The sequence below is a fragment of the Arachis hypogaea genome, chromosome 8, assembly GCF_003086295.3.
Source record: "Arachis hypogaea cultivar Tifrunner chromosome 8, arahy.Tifrunner.gnm2.J5K5, whole genome shotgun sequence".
Lineage (NCBI taxonomy): Eukaryota > Viridiplantae > Streptophyta > Magnoliopsida > Fabales > Fabaceae > Arachis > Arachis hypogaea.
In genome coordinates, this window is record NC_092043.1 from 30,380,678 (window position 1) to 30,400,441 (window position 19,764).

Below are 19,764 nucleotides of genomic sequence, written 5' to 3' on the forward strand. Positions count from 1 at the left end.
TCAAGATCATCATATATATTAATATTTTATTATTTATTATATCATTAATTTGTAAAATAAAAAATACACAATTTCATATAATATTGTCAATTATATTTACTTAAAGTTTAAGTATTAATATTAAATTAAGATATTTAATTAATTTTTATTCTCATATATTAAAAAAATTATTTACAAATAATTTTACACCATAATAATTAATACTTTTTATGTATATATTATTTATTTAAAATCATTTTTATTACAAAATATTTATTATTCTATTTATATTTAAAATATTATTCAACTATTATTTAATGAAATATTTTTTTTAATAAAATGGTATATATATATATATATATATATATATATATATATATATATATATAAGCTTTATTAATATCTGACATTTATTAATATTTATTTAATTTATTATTATCTATTACTCAATTATACAATTCTTTTCACAATATTTGAGTATAATTTAAAAATGTGCTAAATTTTTATATATTTTTTAAAATATCTTATTTATAAATTTATTTTATAATATCCATTTTAATATAGACCTTTAGATTTATTGTTTAATAATGGCTTTAAACACCAACTATTCAAAAGTCCAAAATATAGCGTTAGCTTTCAATGGAGTTAAACAAATAAGATAGATTCAGCCTTCTAAACTTAAGAAGGGTTAGAACGATTGAATGTTCAATGTACACTACTTTTGATATAGATTCACCAAAAAAAAAAAGTTATATTAAATCTTCATTATTCACATTTTTTAAATTAAATACGGATAATTGAAGAAAATAAATAACATGTTCCACTCAAGTACAACGAAACATGTGATAAGCTTCCTATAATATAATTCAAGTTAATAAAGTATGTAAGACTTAATTAAAATGAATTTGGTCTCTATTTGAAAGTTAAAACAATTTTTTACGATTTGAAAATTTTTAATTTATCTCTAATTATTCAACTGATTAGTTTAAACAGTTCTACTAGACTAAACAATTACTGAATCAATAAATTACCATTTAATAAAACTGCTTAAATAAATTACTTAAATTATTAAAAATTGATTATGAATTTTTTAATTATAAAAAAGTGTGTTATCTTTCGAATAAATAGTTAAGATGAACCCACATGATAAATGATATTATTATCATCGCCACTGGTTGGTTGATTTGCATGTGCAACCATGGCCATTAATATTACATTCACCACCACATATCTGCTGGTATCTCATCATCAATCATAATTAATAATTTCTTTGAGTTTACTATGGTCACAAACTTGTAGAAATACGTACACTCTCTACTAATTAGTGCATTCCTTTTCGGTGAGATAGTATATGTACCTATAGTTCAATTTTAATTCTTAGTATTAGGGAGAAAAAGATTGCGAAAAAGAGAAGCAGCAAGAAGGCAAATTTGAAAACGTGAAGCTTTCATCAAGAATAAAATAATATACATTAAAACGTCAAGCCAATCAGATTATATGAAACTATATGTCTGGTAAGTTCATTGAGATTTTGACAATTATTATGCACAACTAGCTAGCAAGGTTCAACCACTCCTTCCTTCCAATTGGACTACACTCTTCGACAACACTCATACGGAGTTTCTTGATAATTACCCTGTTTCTTATTTGATAAATATAGGCCGTCAAACAATTTAATATTTAATATCTAATAACAAAGCATTAAAGAGGCTAGTTTCTTCATACGATAGTCCAAGATTAATCGTTTAAGCCAAGTATTTTTCTAAAAAAAAAATTTATTTTTAGCGATTATTTATTTTATTTCTAGTGATAATAAAAAATAATTATTAATATATTTATTAATAATTATACATTAACTATTTTATATTTTATTGTTAAAAAAGTTTAGTAGTAATTATAATCGATGAAGATTTTTTTTAATGGCCAAAAAATATATAATTATTGTTATAACATATAATAATAACGATAAATATGTAACTACTGTAACATAAATTAAATAAGATATATAGTGATTAATTGATTATTATAGTATTGTTGTATGTTAAAAATTTGTTACTAAAAATAAATTTTGTTGTAATGGTAAATAAATGAACTGATCAACCTAAATTAACTATTAAAGTTTGTTAATTTTCACCAAGTTGGTGCAATCACGATTTAAGTAAATTCAATCGGCATAAATCATGAGTTAAGTGAGTTATCCTATTTTTCTTTTTATTCTTTAAAATATAATTTTATATGCTTCTTTACATATCGTAATTTTACATATTGTGCATTATCACATAAGTAAAAAAAAAATTTAAATACATTACTTAAAATTAAATATAATTTAAATGTATGAGTCTGCAGATTGAATGATGGTATAAAATATTTTATACAGTTAATATATTAAAATTAAATTTATAATTTTTTTAAAAAATGTTGCAAATTTGTTTGATTACTTTAGATAAAAATTTAATTTTAATTTTAATTTTTTTTAAATATTTTGGATTGAAAATCATCAAAAAGTATTCGTTCATAAACAATTGTAGATTACAAAGTTTTATTCTTCACTTTTTTTTTTCTTCATAAACCGCGCTAACATGTAGGGTTTATGAGTTCTTCATGCTTCAACATAATCCACAATTGATAAAAGAGATTTTCATAAAAATTATTAAACATCTTTAACTTGTCGCGGTTTATTTAGAATTGTTATATGACTCATATATAACTAATTTTTATTTGTTGTATTTGAATAATTTTAAATTCTATTTTATTTAAATATGTAATTTTTTAGGTATAAGAAATCAAGCTATTAATACTCAAATAAATTAAATTTAATAATATTATCATACTTGTGCTAATTAAATTAAATAGGTGATAGAATAAATTAATTATAAAATTTTATTAATCAGGAAAAATATTAAAAAACACCTTTAATTAGAAAAGTTAGGTCAATTAATGTAGAAATATAACTTTAATTATATATAATAGATCGATAATAAATAAGAATAGATATATAAGATTAAAATCTAAATCTAAAATAAAAATATCAATCATATTAATTAAATATATATTAAAATAATTTACTAAAATCAATAATTATTAATGTAAAATATATATTAAAATATAAAATATATAATATATATTAAAAATAAATTAAATTACATATATGATACCTGATTTGATATGTACTTAATATTTTTTTAGAAATATATAATATTTTATATATTCTTTGCAAAGTACATGTATGCGATTATGATCGCTTGAAAACATATTTGACGAGACCAGGGAAATGGATATTCATAAATAGTGTTCCCAATCAATAACCTTTGGGTCAAAGTAGAATAAATCTAACTCTAACCCACCTCTCTTGCCGCTGACATAACTTTTCTGTATTCATATTATCAAATCTGTTTAAAAAAAAAAAAAAAACAAGTAATGCTTATGTAATTAATTAATGTTAAACCAAGTTGTGCTACTACTATATATATATATTATTAGTATCCTAGGTTTCTTGCTATATATCAATAAGCAACTTACACGCCATTGAAGAAAAAGTAAGGCTTGTAAAGATGAACCAAGCGCATAGCAATTTGGATCTTCCTTTTATTCTCAAGATACATTCCCTTAAAACTATGGCACAACATTGCATTGGCCAGCTTTTGTCCCTACATATATAGTATAATATAATTTAATATAATGCAAGTTATAGTGTGTAAGACTTAATTGAAATGACCTTGGTCTCTATTTGAAAGGCAAAACATTTTTTTTAAAAGAAAGCCTACTTAATGAGTAAAAAAAATAAATAATTCTACATTATATACGTAATTTTTACGCTATTAAAAATATTAATGATGGCTAATTATTTGCTACAAATTGCAAAATCTACTAACCCCTTATAGCACTCCTCTTTTTTTACAATTCAAGAATTTTTAACTAGTCTTTAATTATTTAATTAATTAGTTTAAGCTGTTATAGTCGAGGACTAAGTGATTACTACTGACACATCAATAAATCATGAACTTTATTAGGTAGATAATTATTTTTGTGAATAATGTGAACAATTGGCTCTAAAATTAGTAATAGCTATCCGCACACCTAATGAATTGAATATCCAATATATCTATTGTTCACATTATTTAACATTTTCATTGTCTACCTATATTTTTTCATAAATTATTTGAATTATTGGAATTGATTATAAATTTTTGAATTGTAAAAACACGTGTTGTCTTTCGAATAAATGCTTAACAATCGAAAATGTTTATAAAATATATATATTTACTCAATTAAATTAAATAGTAAAGTAACAGTGATTGGTAGGGATAGTTTGAAATTATGAATTAAATAGTAATAACAAGCACCTTCAGTGGAAGCTGGTAGCGAAAGAACATGTATCTTTTGAAGGTAGCGATGTTTTTCAATATCTTAAGTTTGGCAACCTTGACGGGCTTTCCATCTCTGTTTATCCATGGTTTTGCGGTGAAATATCTTGTGGCATAATCAGAGATATTAACGTATTTGAATGGATTGCTAAAAGATGATGAGCCCACATCATAAATGATATTATTATCATCACCACTAGTTGGTTGATTTGCATGTGCGACCATGCCCATTAATATTACATTCACCACCATGTCTGCTGGTATCTCATCATCAATCATAATTAATCATTTTTTTATTAAGTTTACTACTATTGTCACAAACTTATAGAAATACGTACACTCTCTACTAACTAAGAAATAAGAATTGTTAAAGGGTAAAGACACTTAGCTTGACTTACTCACCATATCTAAAAGTGCGGTTTGATCCAATATGAAGCATTTTAATTTTCCTTTTCCATAAGTAACAACTACACTGTCTACGGTTCTTTAAATGATAAGGCCAATCAAGAAAATAAATGTCGTCATATATGTTTATATTTTCAAAATACTATATATTTAAAAAAATAATTATATATAAAATAAAAAATAATTATATATTCAAATTTTTTTTATTAACCAAGTTCAATCAAATTAGTTTAACATAACAAAATAAGTTATAGTTAGTATTATTCTAAATTTTATTATTTAATTTTGTTAAACTTGATTCATAAGAATACTTAGAATCAAATAAAAAATATCTCATTCAATAATTAATAAAATATGAAATTGATAACATTTAATACATATAATATATGCGCGCTTACCTTGTACCTTCGATCCATCGTGGAAAAGGTTCTTTGTAAGTGCTAGTAACAGGAATGTTTTCTTTTAAAGATCCTAATAGCATTTCTCCCATGGCTTTTGTAAAGACATATGTATTTGGCCATCCATACGCAGTTGCTCTGACACATATTTAATTTAATTTAGAATAAGTAAAAAAATTAATTTTTAATTAATTAACTTTTTATTGTGTACTTTCAAAAAAAAATCATTTTTTGGAGGATTTAGGTTAAATTTTATAATTTAGACTTTAAAAATTTAAATTTTAAATTTTAGGATTAAAAAAATAGTTTAAAAATAATTATTGATATTAACTAAAAAATAATTAATTACTAGTTGAATTCTTTAATTTAATTCTGTAAATATGCATTATTATACATAAGTTGTGTTTATCGGTGGAAAAAAAACGTTAGTTATCATGTTACGAATAAAACAGTAATCTAGAGTGACAAAAAAATCCGTCCAAATAGTTTATCTTATCTAGTATTTATTTATAGTATAATGTATTAAATAAAATTTAAAATAATAAATTTTAATATTTTTATTAATATTTTTTTGATTACCAAATATTTCTGTAAATGAAAATAAATTTGTCTAATATTCAATTTTCACATACGAATTTCATTGTAGTTTCAACATGCTATAAGAAAATTAAAACCTTTGAATGCCTAAGTCCTTCATGGCCATTTGAATATCATGTTGCGTGGCACCCTTCTCTTGAAGCTGATTCAAAGTCTCTTGAACCAATTTAATTTCCCTATCAATGTCTAGTCCTGCAACTCCATTTAGTGACACGCCCAATTCATGTGGTTCCTCTAATATCACTCCTTCTCTCTCCCCACATACATAAGCTGCAAGTATAGCAATTTTTTTTCCCTTTCCAATAATTAAAAACCTACTTTCAATTTCTCTAATCAAATAAAGCAAAAATAACCTTTAATTAAACTACTGTTGACACGTGGATAACCACTTTTAGCTTAGTACATTGTTTGGCCAAGTTCAACACATGCTTAACTCCTAATGTATTTACACCCAATGCAACATCATATCTGCATTAGACAAAAAAAAAAGTAAAAAATGGTTTAATTTAACATTTATTAATTATTGTGACAATTTACAAATGTTAAATAAGCTAAATTTTGCCTGTTTTTGGTTAATATTTTTTGTTATTAAACATTTTTTATAATAAAAATTCTTTTGATGTTCATCATCATCTTATTACTTCTATATTTATATTATAATTGTTAGGTGTATACTAAAATTAGTTACCAATATACAATATATATAAAAATACATGATACACATTTTTTTTTTACCAAAGATAGAGAGATTCGAACCTGCAACCTCTTAGATGAGTATGAAAGATTATGCCATTTGAGTTATAATGAGTTTGGAAAATTCTAAATTTGTGATGACTAAACATTATTAATTTTATTAATTACAAAATTATTAAATTGATTCTAACTCTTATTTGTTAAATTAATAATTTTACGATGCAGTTTTAATTGGACCGAATATAAAAGAAAAATATTACAAACCCAAGTGTGAATTGTTGTTTAACATTGGTTCAAAAATAATTAATAAAGTGTGGCTGAATTACTAAATTTTGTTTGGGCCAGATTATATTAACATTATCATTAGCCCAACTCAAATCTTGGTTGGATACACCAATGCTTCCGAAACCAAGTTAGAAGGAAAGCAAATGTTTTTATTGTCTCATGCTTTCAACGGATCTCAACTTTTCCCATGTGATGGATTCCAAATTCATTCAATTATCATTAATTGCATGGAAATAATGAGAGAAAAAGACATTTGATTTGATTGCAGCACTTAATGCTACACGCTACTCAGGGCAATCATTTCATTTAATTTCATTCTCTTTCCTAATTTAATGCTTTTCAAATTTCTGTCTTCTCTCTCATTTCTTTCCTTCATTTTTTTCGGTCATTACACAGCAGCTATGGAAGAAAAATTAAGCTACCGAAAAGAAAGAAAAACATGCCAAAAGACCATCACAATGATGGCAAGAAAAAATAAAAAATGTAATGATTAAGATTTTCATCACTTATGATAAGATATGATGATGAGATCTTGACTTCTTCATACCAAAAATGGTTGAAGGAGATTCGGCCAGTAAGGAGAAGATTCCTGGAGGGATGGCTTGTCTCTGATTCTGTTCAACCACCACAGGAAGTAGCTAGGGTGGCTACGTGCTGGAAGAGGCAGAGATTAGAGCAGATGAAGCTATCCTCATCATGAAGCATCAATGGCCAGAAATTCATCTTGGAGAGCAAGCCAAGGATGGAGCGCCCAGATTGATGAAGATTGATGACCAAGGAAAGACTAGAGGTAATTGCATGTTGGGTTTTGCATGAGTTATCTCTTTTCTCTCTCTGGCCGAACCGATTTTGTTTTTGAAGAAGAATAAGTTTAGCTTGGTTTGTTTGGTTTCAACCGTGAAGACTTCTCTCTATAAGTAAGAGTGAACAGTCAGGGTTTGAAGCAAGGAGAAAGTGTGAGAGTGCAAGGCACAGAGTTCTCAGAGCTGCCTGAGCTAACAGATTTTCTTCTCCTTCAATGTATTCTGTTTTGTAATTTTTCTGTTTAATTTTGTCATGTCTTGAGTCTCATGGAAAAAGACAAACAGTGAGGTTTGTAAGAAAAAACCATATAGCAAAAAAAGGCAGAGAGTGCAAAATTAAAAGAAAAAGACATAGATGTCCTTAGAGTTCCTTTGTACATCTGTGTTGTGTTTCATAATTTTGTGGGAATCCCCTTATAAGTTGGGTTAGCACTTTACAGTCTGTAATCAAGAAGATTATAGTGAAATTACATCATTGTTGTGATGGAGACTGGATGTAGGCTGCACTGCATTTAGCAGCTGAACCAGGATATATCTGGGTGTTATTTTTCTTCTCTTCTACTCCATTTTCTGTTTCTGCTACTCAGGAGATAAAACCGCAAAATATCTCGTGCCAAGTGACGAGACAAAAAGAAAAGTTTCGTGGCTAGGGACGAGACAAAAATCACCAGAAGTTATTTAAAAGACAAGCAAGTGTTACTAAGCAAAAATGGGCTAAGATTTAACCCCCCTCTTCTCTTAGCCACTGAAACCATCAAGTTATAACTCATTAAAAATAAGTTAAAATGCATATGTATTTATATACAAATATATGATAACTAATTTTAGTGGCGGATTTTGGTGTGTAACTAACATTTTTAGTAACCATAATATACCTTTGATAAAAGTTAGTTGTTGCAGCTGAATTAACTATAACATCAATTTGTTTGTAAATTTGGGAGTCCTTCAAATTAAAATCCTCTTGTGAAATGTCTCCGGGCAGGACGATCAATTTTTGGGTGACCAAGGAATCAAATTTCGTACCTACACTTTCCTTCACCAATCTAAATAACTCCTTCCCTGTTATCTACATAGATATATTTGATGGATTAAGTTAAGATTAATTTGTTGTGATTTGACTTGAAAATAGACCTGATTATTTACGTATATATTCATCATCACCTCATTATGTAAGCGTTGAGTGGCGGATTCAAAATCTTTAGCTCTCACAAGAAGATAAAGTTTTGCCACATTTGGTTGCACCCTTAATATCTTTTCCACTACAACTGCAAATTAATAAGCACACAAGTAAACACTATCTACATAATGATGCTAACTGAATTATAAGAATGCAAAAATAAAGGAAGAGATAGATAAAGATGAGACGTTTAGCAAGGAAGCCAGTGGCACCAGTGATTAAAATGGTCTTGTCCTCAAGGAACTGCGTTATGCTTCCCAACTCCATATCTGATTGATGAAGTAGATAAATAAAGATATTTTTATTTATTTATAGCTACTATTAGCAGAGTGAACCATTATTGTGATGAATTGAATTTGCACAGTTGGATGAAAAAGATAGTAGAGGTTGGTTTGGATTTAAAGGGGCTGGACCATACACAACTTATTATGATGAATTTGAACCAAGCTGCTACCACCTTTTCTTATCTTCTCCTCAAATAGTTCATGCATTCTCCATTATTATTCTTGCCATTGCTATATAAAAATCCACCTAACTAATAAGTTCTGGTGGTATTTTTCTCCTTTTGTGTTGGGAGAGGCTTAATTTCTGCGTTATATATTTGTGAAGATTTTCAAGTAATGAACAGGCATGCATGACAATAACAAATCTGATCCTTTAATTTAGAATGGAGTCCTTCAAATCTAAGTCCTCTTTAGAAATGTCTCCAGGCACCACTCGCAACTTTTCTGACACAAAGGAATTGAAGTTGGCACCAAGATTTTCCTTCAGCAATATGAACAACTCCTTGCCAATGATCTACATCTGCATAATAGTGATGATATGAGATCGGGGGGAGTGTGTGTATTACTCGCTCTACTTTTAAATTGAGTAAAGATCAAACTTGCTTTTGTCCATTTTTACGAAGGAAAAGACACTCTTTCTCTAAAAAAATGAAACACTTTGACACTTAACTTTTTTTATTTTAAGACAATATGATCTTCTGTTAAAAAATCTCTGTTAAATAATAATAAAAATTAATTTGATGGGTAAAAGACGCCTTGTTTTTCGTGAAAATAGATAAGAGCCAAATTAAGTCTTTATTCCTTTTAAATTTAAAAATTTGAGACAATCAATAAGTTAAGCACTTCATAATTCAATATCTGTGAGTCTCAATTATCAAAAGAAGATATAATCTCGAATAATGTTAAATGGCCATCAGAATTATTAGACTAAAAGAACTAGATTAAAGAAATTGAATTAATGACTAAATAATGACAAAAAATAATAAATTCTGATGATCTCCTAGCATTTCTTTATAATCTCTTCATATTTGGTTGGGATCAGAGTATCTTCTCTACAAAAACTGTAACAATCCACCAAATTAAACAATTAAATTGTTGTACTGACAGATATAAATTAAAGAAAAAATGTTAGTTACTTGATGTTTTTCATAAATTAAAACACAATAATGGAGCAGTACTTTTAGCAATGAAGCCCGTGGCACCAGTGACTAGAATGGTCTTGTCCTCAAGGAACTGCAATTAGTGCAATATACTTCCAAACTCTATTGAACATAAATTATGATGAAGTGATCGAAAATGGAAACAACCATGTACATTAATATATATGTAGCAACTTAATTTTGAGATGTGATGGCGGTGTGGTCGGTTAGGTCGTTATATATACACACAAACACATCAAATCCCCTGCTGTCCTTCATTATTATTCTGTACGGCCTAGCTCAACCAGTGCTTATTATAAGCTTATAAAAGTAGTTACTTATTTATTTATTGATCACCTACTAAATTAAACGATTCCTCAGTCCTCACCACAAAAGGAAAGACTCAGATTTGTGTCAACCCCATTTTGCAACCAATTCAAGTATGCAAATTACAAATTCAACTTCTTTCAGTTACTTTCCTTCCTAACTTGCTTGCTTCTTTTTATTGTCTCTGAATTTCTTTGCTACTCTAGGCATTTAAGTAAATTATTCACATTATTATAGACCTGGAATAGACAGTAGTTTATTTATGAACAAATAATAATAGTCACTGCTACTCAAACATTGTAAAAGTAGTTGGATAAGTTGCATTTTTTAAATGTAGTAAATTAGAATAAGTAAATACAATAGTACATACACTGCCTTTGATTAACAAATAGATAACATACACTTGGATTCGATCATGCACTGAAGCACAAATTTGAACTTACATATATACCAGCTTAATTAATCACTTTAATTTTTTTATTGGATAGTGCTAATTAATTATAATGATCATCACTTGAAAATGTACTTGACGATGCCTGGGAGATGAGTGTTCATAAAGTAATCATCCCAATTGATCACTTTAGGATCGAAGTAAAACAAATCTGTCTCTACCCCTCCTTCTGTTGCTGCCACTCGCAGCTTCTCTGTGTTCATATCATCAAATCTGCGCCCCATAATGACCAACCAACATATATATATTAGTTAATAATGACTAGTGTTATTAGGAAGAAGCAATAATATACTTACATGCCATTGAAGAACAAATAAGGCCTATAAAGCTCCACCAACCGCATCACAATTTGGATCTTCCTATTCAGCTCTTGATATGTTCCCTGAAAGTACTTGCAAAATGCTGAATTGGCCAGTTCAAGTCCCTATTAAATTGAAAAAGAAAAAACAAACCAGTCTAGTTAATTAAGAAAAGATAACAATGACAAACATTTATGGTCAAGTTGAGTGATTGTGATGATGAAATGAACCTTTAACCAAAAGAGGTAGTGAATGAACATATATCTGCGGAAGCTAGCCATGTTGGTGAAGACAGTAACTTTGCCAACCTTAACAGGTGTTCCATCTTTGTTTATCCAAGGTTTTGCAGTGAAATACCTTAATCCATAGTCTTGGAGATTACTGTATCTAACAGGGTTTCTAACAGAGGAACCCACATGATATATAGCATCACTTGGATGATGTGCATGGGCCACCATAGCCACTAGTATTGCATTCACCACCATGTCTCCTGGTATCTGCTTCAATGTAATAATATTGCATCTTATAAAAAATTATGTCACATATTTTGGACCATATAGTAATAGTACTTTTATGTGCATCGCAGCAACTAACTCACCACATCCACAACTCCATTGATGTTTCCAAGGAAGCATGTTAGTTTTCCTTTCCCGTAAGCAACACCTAAACTATCTATTGTTCTGTAACAATCACAAGAGTTGAAAGAATTCATGTCACTTTTCATTAATGTATTATTTATTATACTATTTCCATTTTTAGTTAACTGTCGCTTCTCTTTATTTGGTGCATTATTATATGGTTGGTGGTTATGGTCAACCAATTTTTTTTGCCATAAAGACACAATTTCAATTATTGTTATTATTACCTGCTTACAGTGATAGAGTAAATTATCAAAATGGTATTCGAGAGAAAATAAATATCAAAAGATGTTAATGACAAATAAACATTAGAAAGATTTAATAAAAACAAGACAAAAAAAATTGATATTAAATATATATTCTAAAAAACGACATTAGAGATCAAATTTTGATGTAAATTTTTGCAATCATTATTAGAAAAATAATTTTTTTTTCATCCTTAAAATTTGATTATTTTTTGTCAAGTGAATTTTTGTTTAAAAAAAATATTGTGAATGATTATATTTTTTTTAAAAATAAAAAAATCTAAAGATCAAATTTTACTCTGAATTGTTTTTATGCGTCTTTTAAATATTTATTCAAATATTGTCACAAAAATTTAGATCTAATGGATAAATCGTTTGTTAAATATAAAAGTTTTTTTGCAACTTAAAAAAAATATAATATTTATTAATTCTTTTTGTTCGACATCTTTTAAGAATTTTTTGTTAGCGGCTGAATTTTTCGAATCCTGAATTGAATTGGTAGTTAACCCAAAAGTAATACCTAGTCAAACTTGGATAAAATGATCTCTTCATATCGTTATCATCAAGAGTTTAATTAAAGTAATTATTGACTCATGATAAATATAAGGTTGCATTCATCATAATCACTCTTATAAAAGTGAAATTGATCTTATTATTTACCTTACACCTTCCACCCAACCAGAAAAAGGTTCTTTGAATGTACTTGTAACAATTGCAGGACGCAAAATAACAACGGGCATAGTTTCTTTCATTTGTTCCACAAGCATCTCTGCTATTGCTTTTGTAAATACGTATGTATTTGGCCAACCATACACCTTTGGCCTGATCAATGATATCAAACACAATACGTGAATAATAGAGTTGATGATTGAATACAAGGTTTTGTGAGTTTGTGAATGCAAATTTTGATTGCAGAATGATCATAGCACACGTCTTCTTCTATCTGCTTAAATACTAGTAAGCGTTGCTAATCAAATGAGGAAGTTACACTCTAATAAAGCATGTGCACATTAACTAACAAAACAGAATCTGTTAGTTTAGTTACTTAAAACAGAAAACAAAATTAGGTTCAATTTGGATAAGAGGAATATTAGGGGGACAGCAATTTTAGTGTTTTGTAACCATTAATTGACCATCAATAGTGTTTTTAATGGTGTGAGATTACATCTAATGGTAGGAGATCACTCACTTTTGTTTCGATGGTTAAGTGCTGGTCAGAAAACACAAAAGTTGCTGGCGCCTTAGACTTTTCCTTTGGGTAAACAGCTTAATTAAGTTCTTTTTGAAAAATTGTTTAAATAATAAATACTTATATTAAAAGTAACTTATAAATAAGTTATTTTGTATTTAATTTTTTAGTTTTGAAAATGTTTATTTTAATAGAAATGTGATAAAAAAATTTATTATGATAAAAATTATTTTTTTAACTTTTCCATATGTACTTAAATAACTTCTTAAAAAGTTACAATTTAATTTTACAAAATTATATCAGATATTAATACTACTACTTTTTATAATTAACTCTAATAATAGCTCATTTTTATTGTGAAGTTATTTTTTTAAAACAAAAAAGATTCCATCATACTACAGTAACACCAAAAGTTAGCAACCATATTAATCACCAGTATAAAATATATGTTAAAATATAAATATACATTAAAAATAAATTAAACAACACATGTATTTATACAAAGATATACGATAATTAATTTTTAATGTGCACATAATATTTTTAAAAATATTTAAAATCTAGAATTAAAAATTAAAAATTTAGAATTTAAAAAATATATAATTTTAAATAATTAATTATATTGGTCAAAAAAATTAGTTCTCTATTTAAATTCTTTAAAAAATTAATTCAGCTGTAGATGTGGCCAGTTCATATAAAAATAAGGGTAAAAAACACATATATGCCAAGGGGAGATTGATATTATGCAAATCAGCCAAACAAAAATCTCATTCATCAATCAACCAAAGTACACTATAATGTAATTCGAATCAACTAAATTCGAATCAACCTAGATCGAATTATGACCAACCAAGCGTACAAGTAGTTCGAATCAAGTAGGGTCGAATTAGACAATCATAATTCGAATTTAGTCAATTCGAATTACATGCATCAAGTGACAAGGGAAAGTTCGAATCATATTGATTCGAATTACTCCCTTTTCGTAACAAATTCTAATAAATTTTTTAATGAATTTATTTAAATTATACTACAAAAAATATTTTATTCTATGCAAAATAATTTTAAAAAATAGCTTAAAAATGTTTTTTAAATTATTTTGCATACAATAAAATATTTTTTTGTGGTATAATTTAAATAAATTTATTAAAAAATATTCATAAACTATCAAGAATGGGCAGAAGAGTATTGTATAAAATTCGAATTGCTCACGTATAATTTGAATAAGGCTTGGTTTGGTAAAGCTTTTATTTTTTAAGAATAGCTCATGAAAGCTGTCTTTTAAAAGACGACCTTTTTAAAAGCTACAACACTTACGTTTGGTAAAATCACATTAAAAATAGCTTTTAATAAGCACAAGTACTATAATTGTGTTTGGTAAAACAGCTTTTAAAAATTAAAAAAAAATTATAATAAATATATTTATAATGAAGAATAATATTTTTTTCAAATTTTAGAGACCAATAATTTAAATATTTATTTGATTTACTCTCTATATTAATATAAATAGAGTTATCATTAGTCAATAATAAAGCTTGTACTGATACGTCTATTACCCATTTATATAATATTGACTCACTTATACAAATCAAAAAAATGAGACACATGTCTCAAGTAAAATTATATGAAGATTGTGTTAGAATTTGTGAAGGTTAGGTTGAGAAATTAAAAATATGTGAGGATTCCAATGGTAATATAATAACAGGAAATATGTGTGGAAAAATAAATAAAATATATTTTTTAATTATTTTGTATGGAATAAAATATTTTTTTAATTTCTAAATTATTATTGACTATGTAGATTACTTTATTTAAAATTTGAGTACATGCATGTATTTACCTAAGTCATTAGAACATTACAAATTTTTATAGTACTCCTAACATTTTTTAAGCCATTTTTTTAAAATTGTTTTGCATAGAATAAAATATTTTTTGTAGTATAATTTAAATAAATTCATTAAAAAAATTTATTAAAAAATATTTATGAGCTATTAAAAATGGACAAAAGTGTATTGTATAGTATTCGAATTGATAGCTCATTAATATTTTAAAAAAATCTCTTAATTAAATATTTTGTTAGCTTTTTTTAATGCATGAAATAAAATATATATTTTTTAATTTTTAAATTATTTTTTTAATAAATTATTAATTTTTTTTAATAAATCAGGTGTAATTCGAATCATTCTAATTCGAATTACTGTATGCGTGTAATTCGAATCAGGATTCGAATTAGTGTGTGTGCGTGTGTGTATAATTTGAATCAATATGATTCGAATTATATGTAAATAGAGTTCGAATTGAATAAATTCAAACTATATAAAAATGGCTATTGGTAGATTCATAAAGTAAATTTTTATTTGGCTTCTTTTTTGTAAATTTTTTCTTTCTCTTGGTTTAATATAGTGATTTGTCCTAAAAATAATAAATAAATGAAAACAATTCTCCGTTCATTCCTCTGTTTTTGCATGTCTTAACTCAACTCTCTAGATTTGACCTTTGAACATGCTTGCTTAACATACAAACATGCGTTGTATATCAGTCTTTTTCACTAATAAATATGCCTGATAATTAATACACTAAAGTAGCTAATCTATAAAGATTATATTAAAAACATAATTTTCTAAGAAAATGATAAAAAGAAAAGTGCATGATTTGGATTGCTGAATGTATGACCCGTTCTAGGTCAATGATAAATATGGCCCTATATATTTAATCATGAGTTATTATCCTTAAAAAAGTCAATCAAAATATTATTTATAATCTAACATTAATTATTAAATTCAACCATTATATATTTATGTATAAATATATATTATTTAATTTATTTATGTATAATATATATTAGCTATAATCATAAATTAAATTATTTTATATTAAATAATTTATATAACAGTGATCTTATTTATATCATAAATATTGAATTAAATAAGTTATTATTATTTTAATTTAAAATTAAATAAAAATAAAAAATATTATTTTATTTGAATTTTAAAATTTAGTAAATATCAATTTTAAATATAAATAATAATTTTAAAATTTTAGCCTCTCAATCTATTAAAAAAATCGTTTTCATAGTTTTTTTAATTAAAAATGTTGCAATTTAATTCTATCAAAAATATAAAAAAAATTGATTGAAAAAAATTAAGGTAATTTTTTAATTATTTTTATGAATATAAATATATTTTTTGTATTATGATATATATTTTTAATTTTGAATAATTTAATATGAATAATTTAAATTATTAAATTATTTGTAATAATATATTTTATATTAATAGCCATTTTGAACTATTAATTTTGAGAGAGACCATTGTTGAAAATAAGACACAAAGATAAGTATCAAAGTTAATTAAAGGCACCTAAGGTTGTTGGGTAGATATGATGTCTACCTTTCTTGTGGCTCCCTACAAAGTGTGAGATGACACATTGACACATATCCTATTCTATTGGAGGTTAATTAAAGTGTGTAGTACTACTCATATTTCTCACCATTTATAAGCAATTTGTACAACCCTCTTTGCACGCCTCCAACTTTATCAAATTGAATTTTCAGATTACGCTCTATATACACTATTATTAGTAATAATGCACTAATGGACCACTAATTTATGACATATTTTAAAGCAACAACGAAGCTTCTTAAATAGACTTATATATATGAACTAAAAATATACTTAAAAGGAAAAGAGAATGATAACTGATAAATTTAAACCGATAATATTAGAAAAACCAAAAAAAAATTGTTAAAATTTGTCTTATTTAATATTCATTAATTATTGATTAATAAATATTAAATAAGATAAATTCAAATTATTTTTGGTTTTTTTTTTGTTTACTAAATATTTTTTATTTTGAACAATTTGACTAACCTGGTAATACCCAAGTCTTTCATGGCCATTTTAATTTCATTATGAGTTGCTCCTTGTTTTTGTAGGTGATCTAACTTGTCACGCACAATTTTCTTTTCAGCATCGATGTCTAATCCAGGTACATCTTTGAAGTGATATGGGTTCTCTAATATGAGCCCACCTCTCTCACCACACACATAAGCTGATAGAGATATCAAATAATTGTAAGACTAAGCAATAACCTTAATATATATTAATTAACCTGTTGATTAATGAATATATATACTAACCTGTTGATACGTGGACTAGTACTTTTAACTTAATACATTGTTTAGCGAAGTTAATAACATGCTTAGCTCCAAAGACATTTAGATCCAACGCTATGTCATATCTGTATTTTCAATTCCCCCAAGAAGGAGAAGTCAAAAGTGGAAGAAAATGAAAGAATAATAATAGTTTAATTAATTAAGATCCTTATAGTTATATATACCTTTCATCAAAATTAGTGGTTGCAGCCAAGTTAACAATAACATCAACTTGGTTGCAAATCTCTTCCTTTAGGATTGAATCCTTCAAACCCAAGTCCTCATAACAAATGTCCCCAGGAAACACAGTCAACTTTTCAGATATAAAGGAATTAAAATTTGTACCTAACTTTTCTTTTAGCAAATTAAACAAGTCTGTCCCTAAGATCTGCATGCAAAATTAAATAAATATAGTATTTAATTAGCACGTATATATCATATAATAAGCTTAATTAATCTATTGATATCATGAGAAAAATAACAATAGGTTGATGAGGGGTTAATTAAACCGGCAAGTTAATATATGCTTGTTAAAACCATGTGATATTCATCTTTATTATCTTTTCTATAGTTTCCCTCTTCATCATATCATCATATTACATTTTTCTCTTTAATTTTTTTCGATTATGGTACGTGTGCACTAAAATTAGTCACTAAAATCAGCACCAAATATATGTTAAAATATAAATATACATCGAAAATTATTAAAGTATAATTAATATCAATTAAATTAATTAACGTTATTTAACATATCTGAATATTTATTATAAAATATAACGTTTTTATTATTTCGATTCTCTTAACACCTATGAATACCGTTTTATATTGTATCATTTCAAAAAACTTGAATACTCATAAATCCTTTTCCTATTGCTCCCTCTCCTCTTTTTAACAAAAATAAATTAATTCACACATATATTTGTATACAAAGACATTGGTAGTTGATTTTAATGACTGATTTTGGTATATGAATAATATTTTTAAATTTTTTTATTTGATCTACTAATAACTAAAAAAAATCAATAAACATTATTTGTTTGTATTGCCTTTCATGCACATAAAGAAAGGGTCATATGTATGTATTGATGCACCTCATTGTTCAAGCGATGAGTGGCAGATTTGGCATCTGTGGCTCTTAAGAGAAGAAAAACCTTCTTAATATTTGGTTGAACCCTCAACACCTTCTCCAAAAAAACTGAAACATATACAACGACCAAATAAAAAGACATATCAATTCATCACAAATATGAATGAATGAACAAAAAAAGAGGAAGCATGTATACTTTTGGCTAGAAATCCTGTGGCTCCAACAACCAAAATGGTCTTGTCCTGAAGAAACTGGAGCACACTTCCAACCTCCATTGAAGAAAAATAAAAGCTTAGGGTATATATGATGAGAAGGGTAAGGAAATTAACCAAAGTGGTTTGGCTAATATAGTGCTTGTGATAGTGAAGTAGAGTAGTGGAGTAGCTATAATCTAGTGGCATGCCAGCAAATTGATATAAGTAGAGAAATTAAAACAATCATAAATAGAGCAATTAATTGGGACATGGGGGTGTGCATATGTGTAAGCCTCTAAGCTGTTGGTGATAGTGAAGTACAATTTCACTTTTTCTTATTATTTTTATTTTATCTCTGTTTTTTTCTCCAAAAAAAAATTCTCTATTTATTGTAGTTGAGCCAAGTCATCAACAATTATTAAAGTGAAATTATCTAAAAAATTGATTATATTTGAACCGTACTCCTATATTTATTTAAAAATAAATAAATAAATAACTGTATATAGTTAGATGTATGTATGACATTAACATACTATATATGCCTCAAAATGCTAAATAACGATGATGATATTAAGGATATTAGGGGAAAATTTTTCTTTAGAGAAAAGGTTAAGAAGTCAACGATGATAAATAAACAAATTAAATATAGTTTCACCAAATTAATTGATTGATTGAAACAGGACATTTTGTAAAATTACATCACTTAATTGACGAATTTAATTTTAGAAAAAGTATAGGAAGTTAAAGGAGTATTTGTATAATGTGTATAATTTGGAGTATTATCTCTGGTATCCGGATGGTTATTCTGGATAGTATACGTATATTGTGTTTGAGAAATTAGTAATATTTTATTTTGAATGTTCATTTTTTAATTTATATTGAGCCAAATAAATAATTCATTATACATATTATATAAATATTTCATTAGCTCCTTAGTGAGATTTTTAGTTTTATGATTTACAATATTCTAATATTATATATATATATATATATATATATATATATATATATATATATATATATATATTATACAGTGGATATAATACATTTTATACAGTAA

The 19,764-nt window shown here is 26.2% G+C and overlaps 1 protein-coding gene and 1 pseudogene across 2 annotated transcripts; both read right to left on the minus strand.

Moving 5' to 3' along the window:
• Positions 1 to 3,211: 3,211 nt before the first annotated feature.
• Positions 3,212 to 9,128, minus strand: LOC112705223 (alcohol-forming fatty acyl-CoA reductase-like; annotated as a pseudogene).
• A 1,557-nt stretch (positions 9,129 to 10,685) lies between these two features.
• LOC112706901 (fatty acyl-CoA reductase 3) lies at positions 10,686 to 18,960 on the minus strand. 2 transcript variants are annotated; one of them, XM_025758418.3, is made up of 10 exons: positions 18,707 to 18,960; positions 18,515 to 18,618; positions 17,609 to 17,811; positions 17,409 to 17,509; positions 17,140 to 17,320; positions 12,745 to 12,906; positions 11,800 to 11,881; positions 11,432 to 11,698; positions 11,199 to 11,326; positions 10,686 to 11,115 (listed from the first exon to the last, which is right to left on the minus strand). In XM_025758418.3, exons 1-10 carry the CDS (start codon positions 18,909 to 18,911, stop codon positions 10,962 to 10,964), a joined length of 1,587 nt encoding a protein of 528 aa, XP_025614203.1. In that variant the 5' UTR covers positions 18,912 to 18,960; the 3' UTR covers positions 10,686 to 10,961. The 2 variants fall into 2 exon arrangements, with proteins under 2 accessions (XP_025614203.1, XP_072057148.1); XM_072201047.1 differs by having other exon boundaries at positions 10,688 to 11,115; positions 11,432 to 11,701; positions 18,707 to 18,950.
• Positions 18,961 to 19,764: the final 804 nt, after the last annotated feature.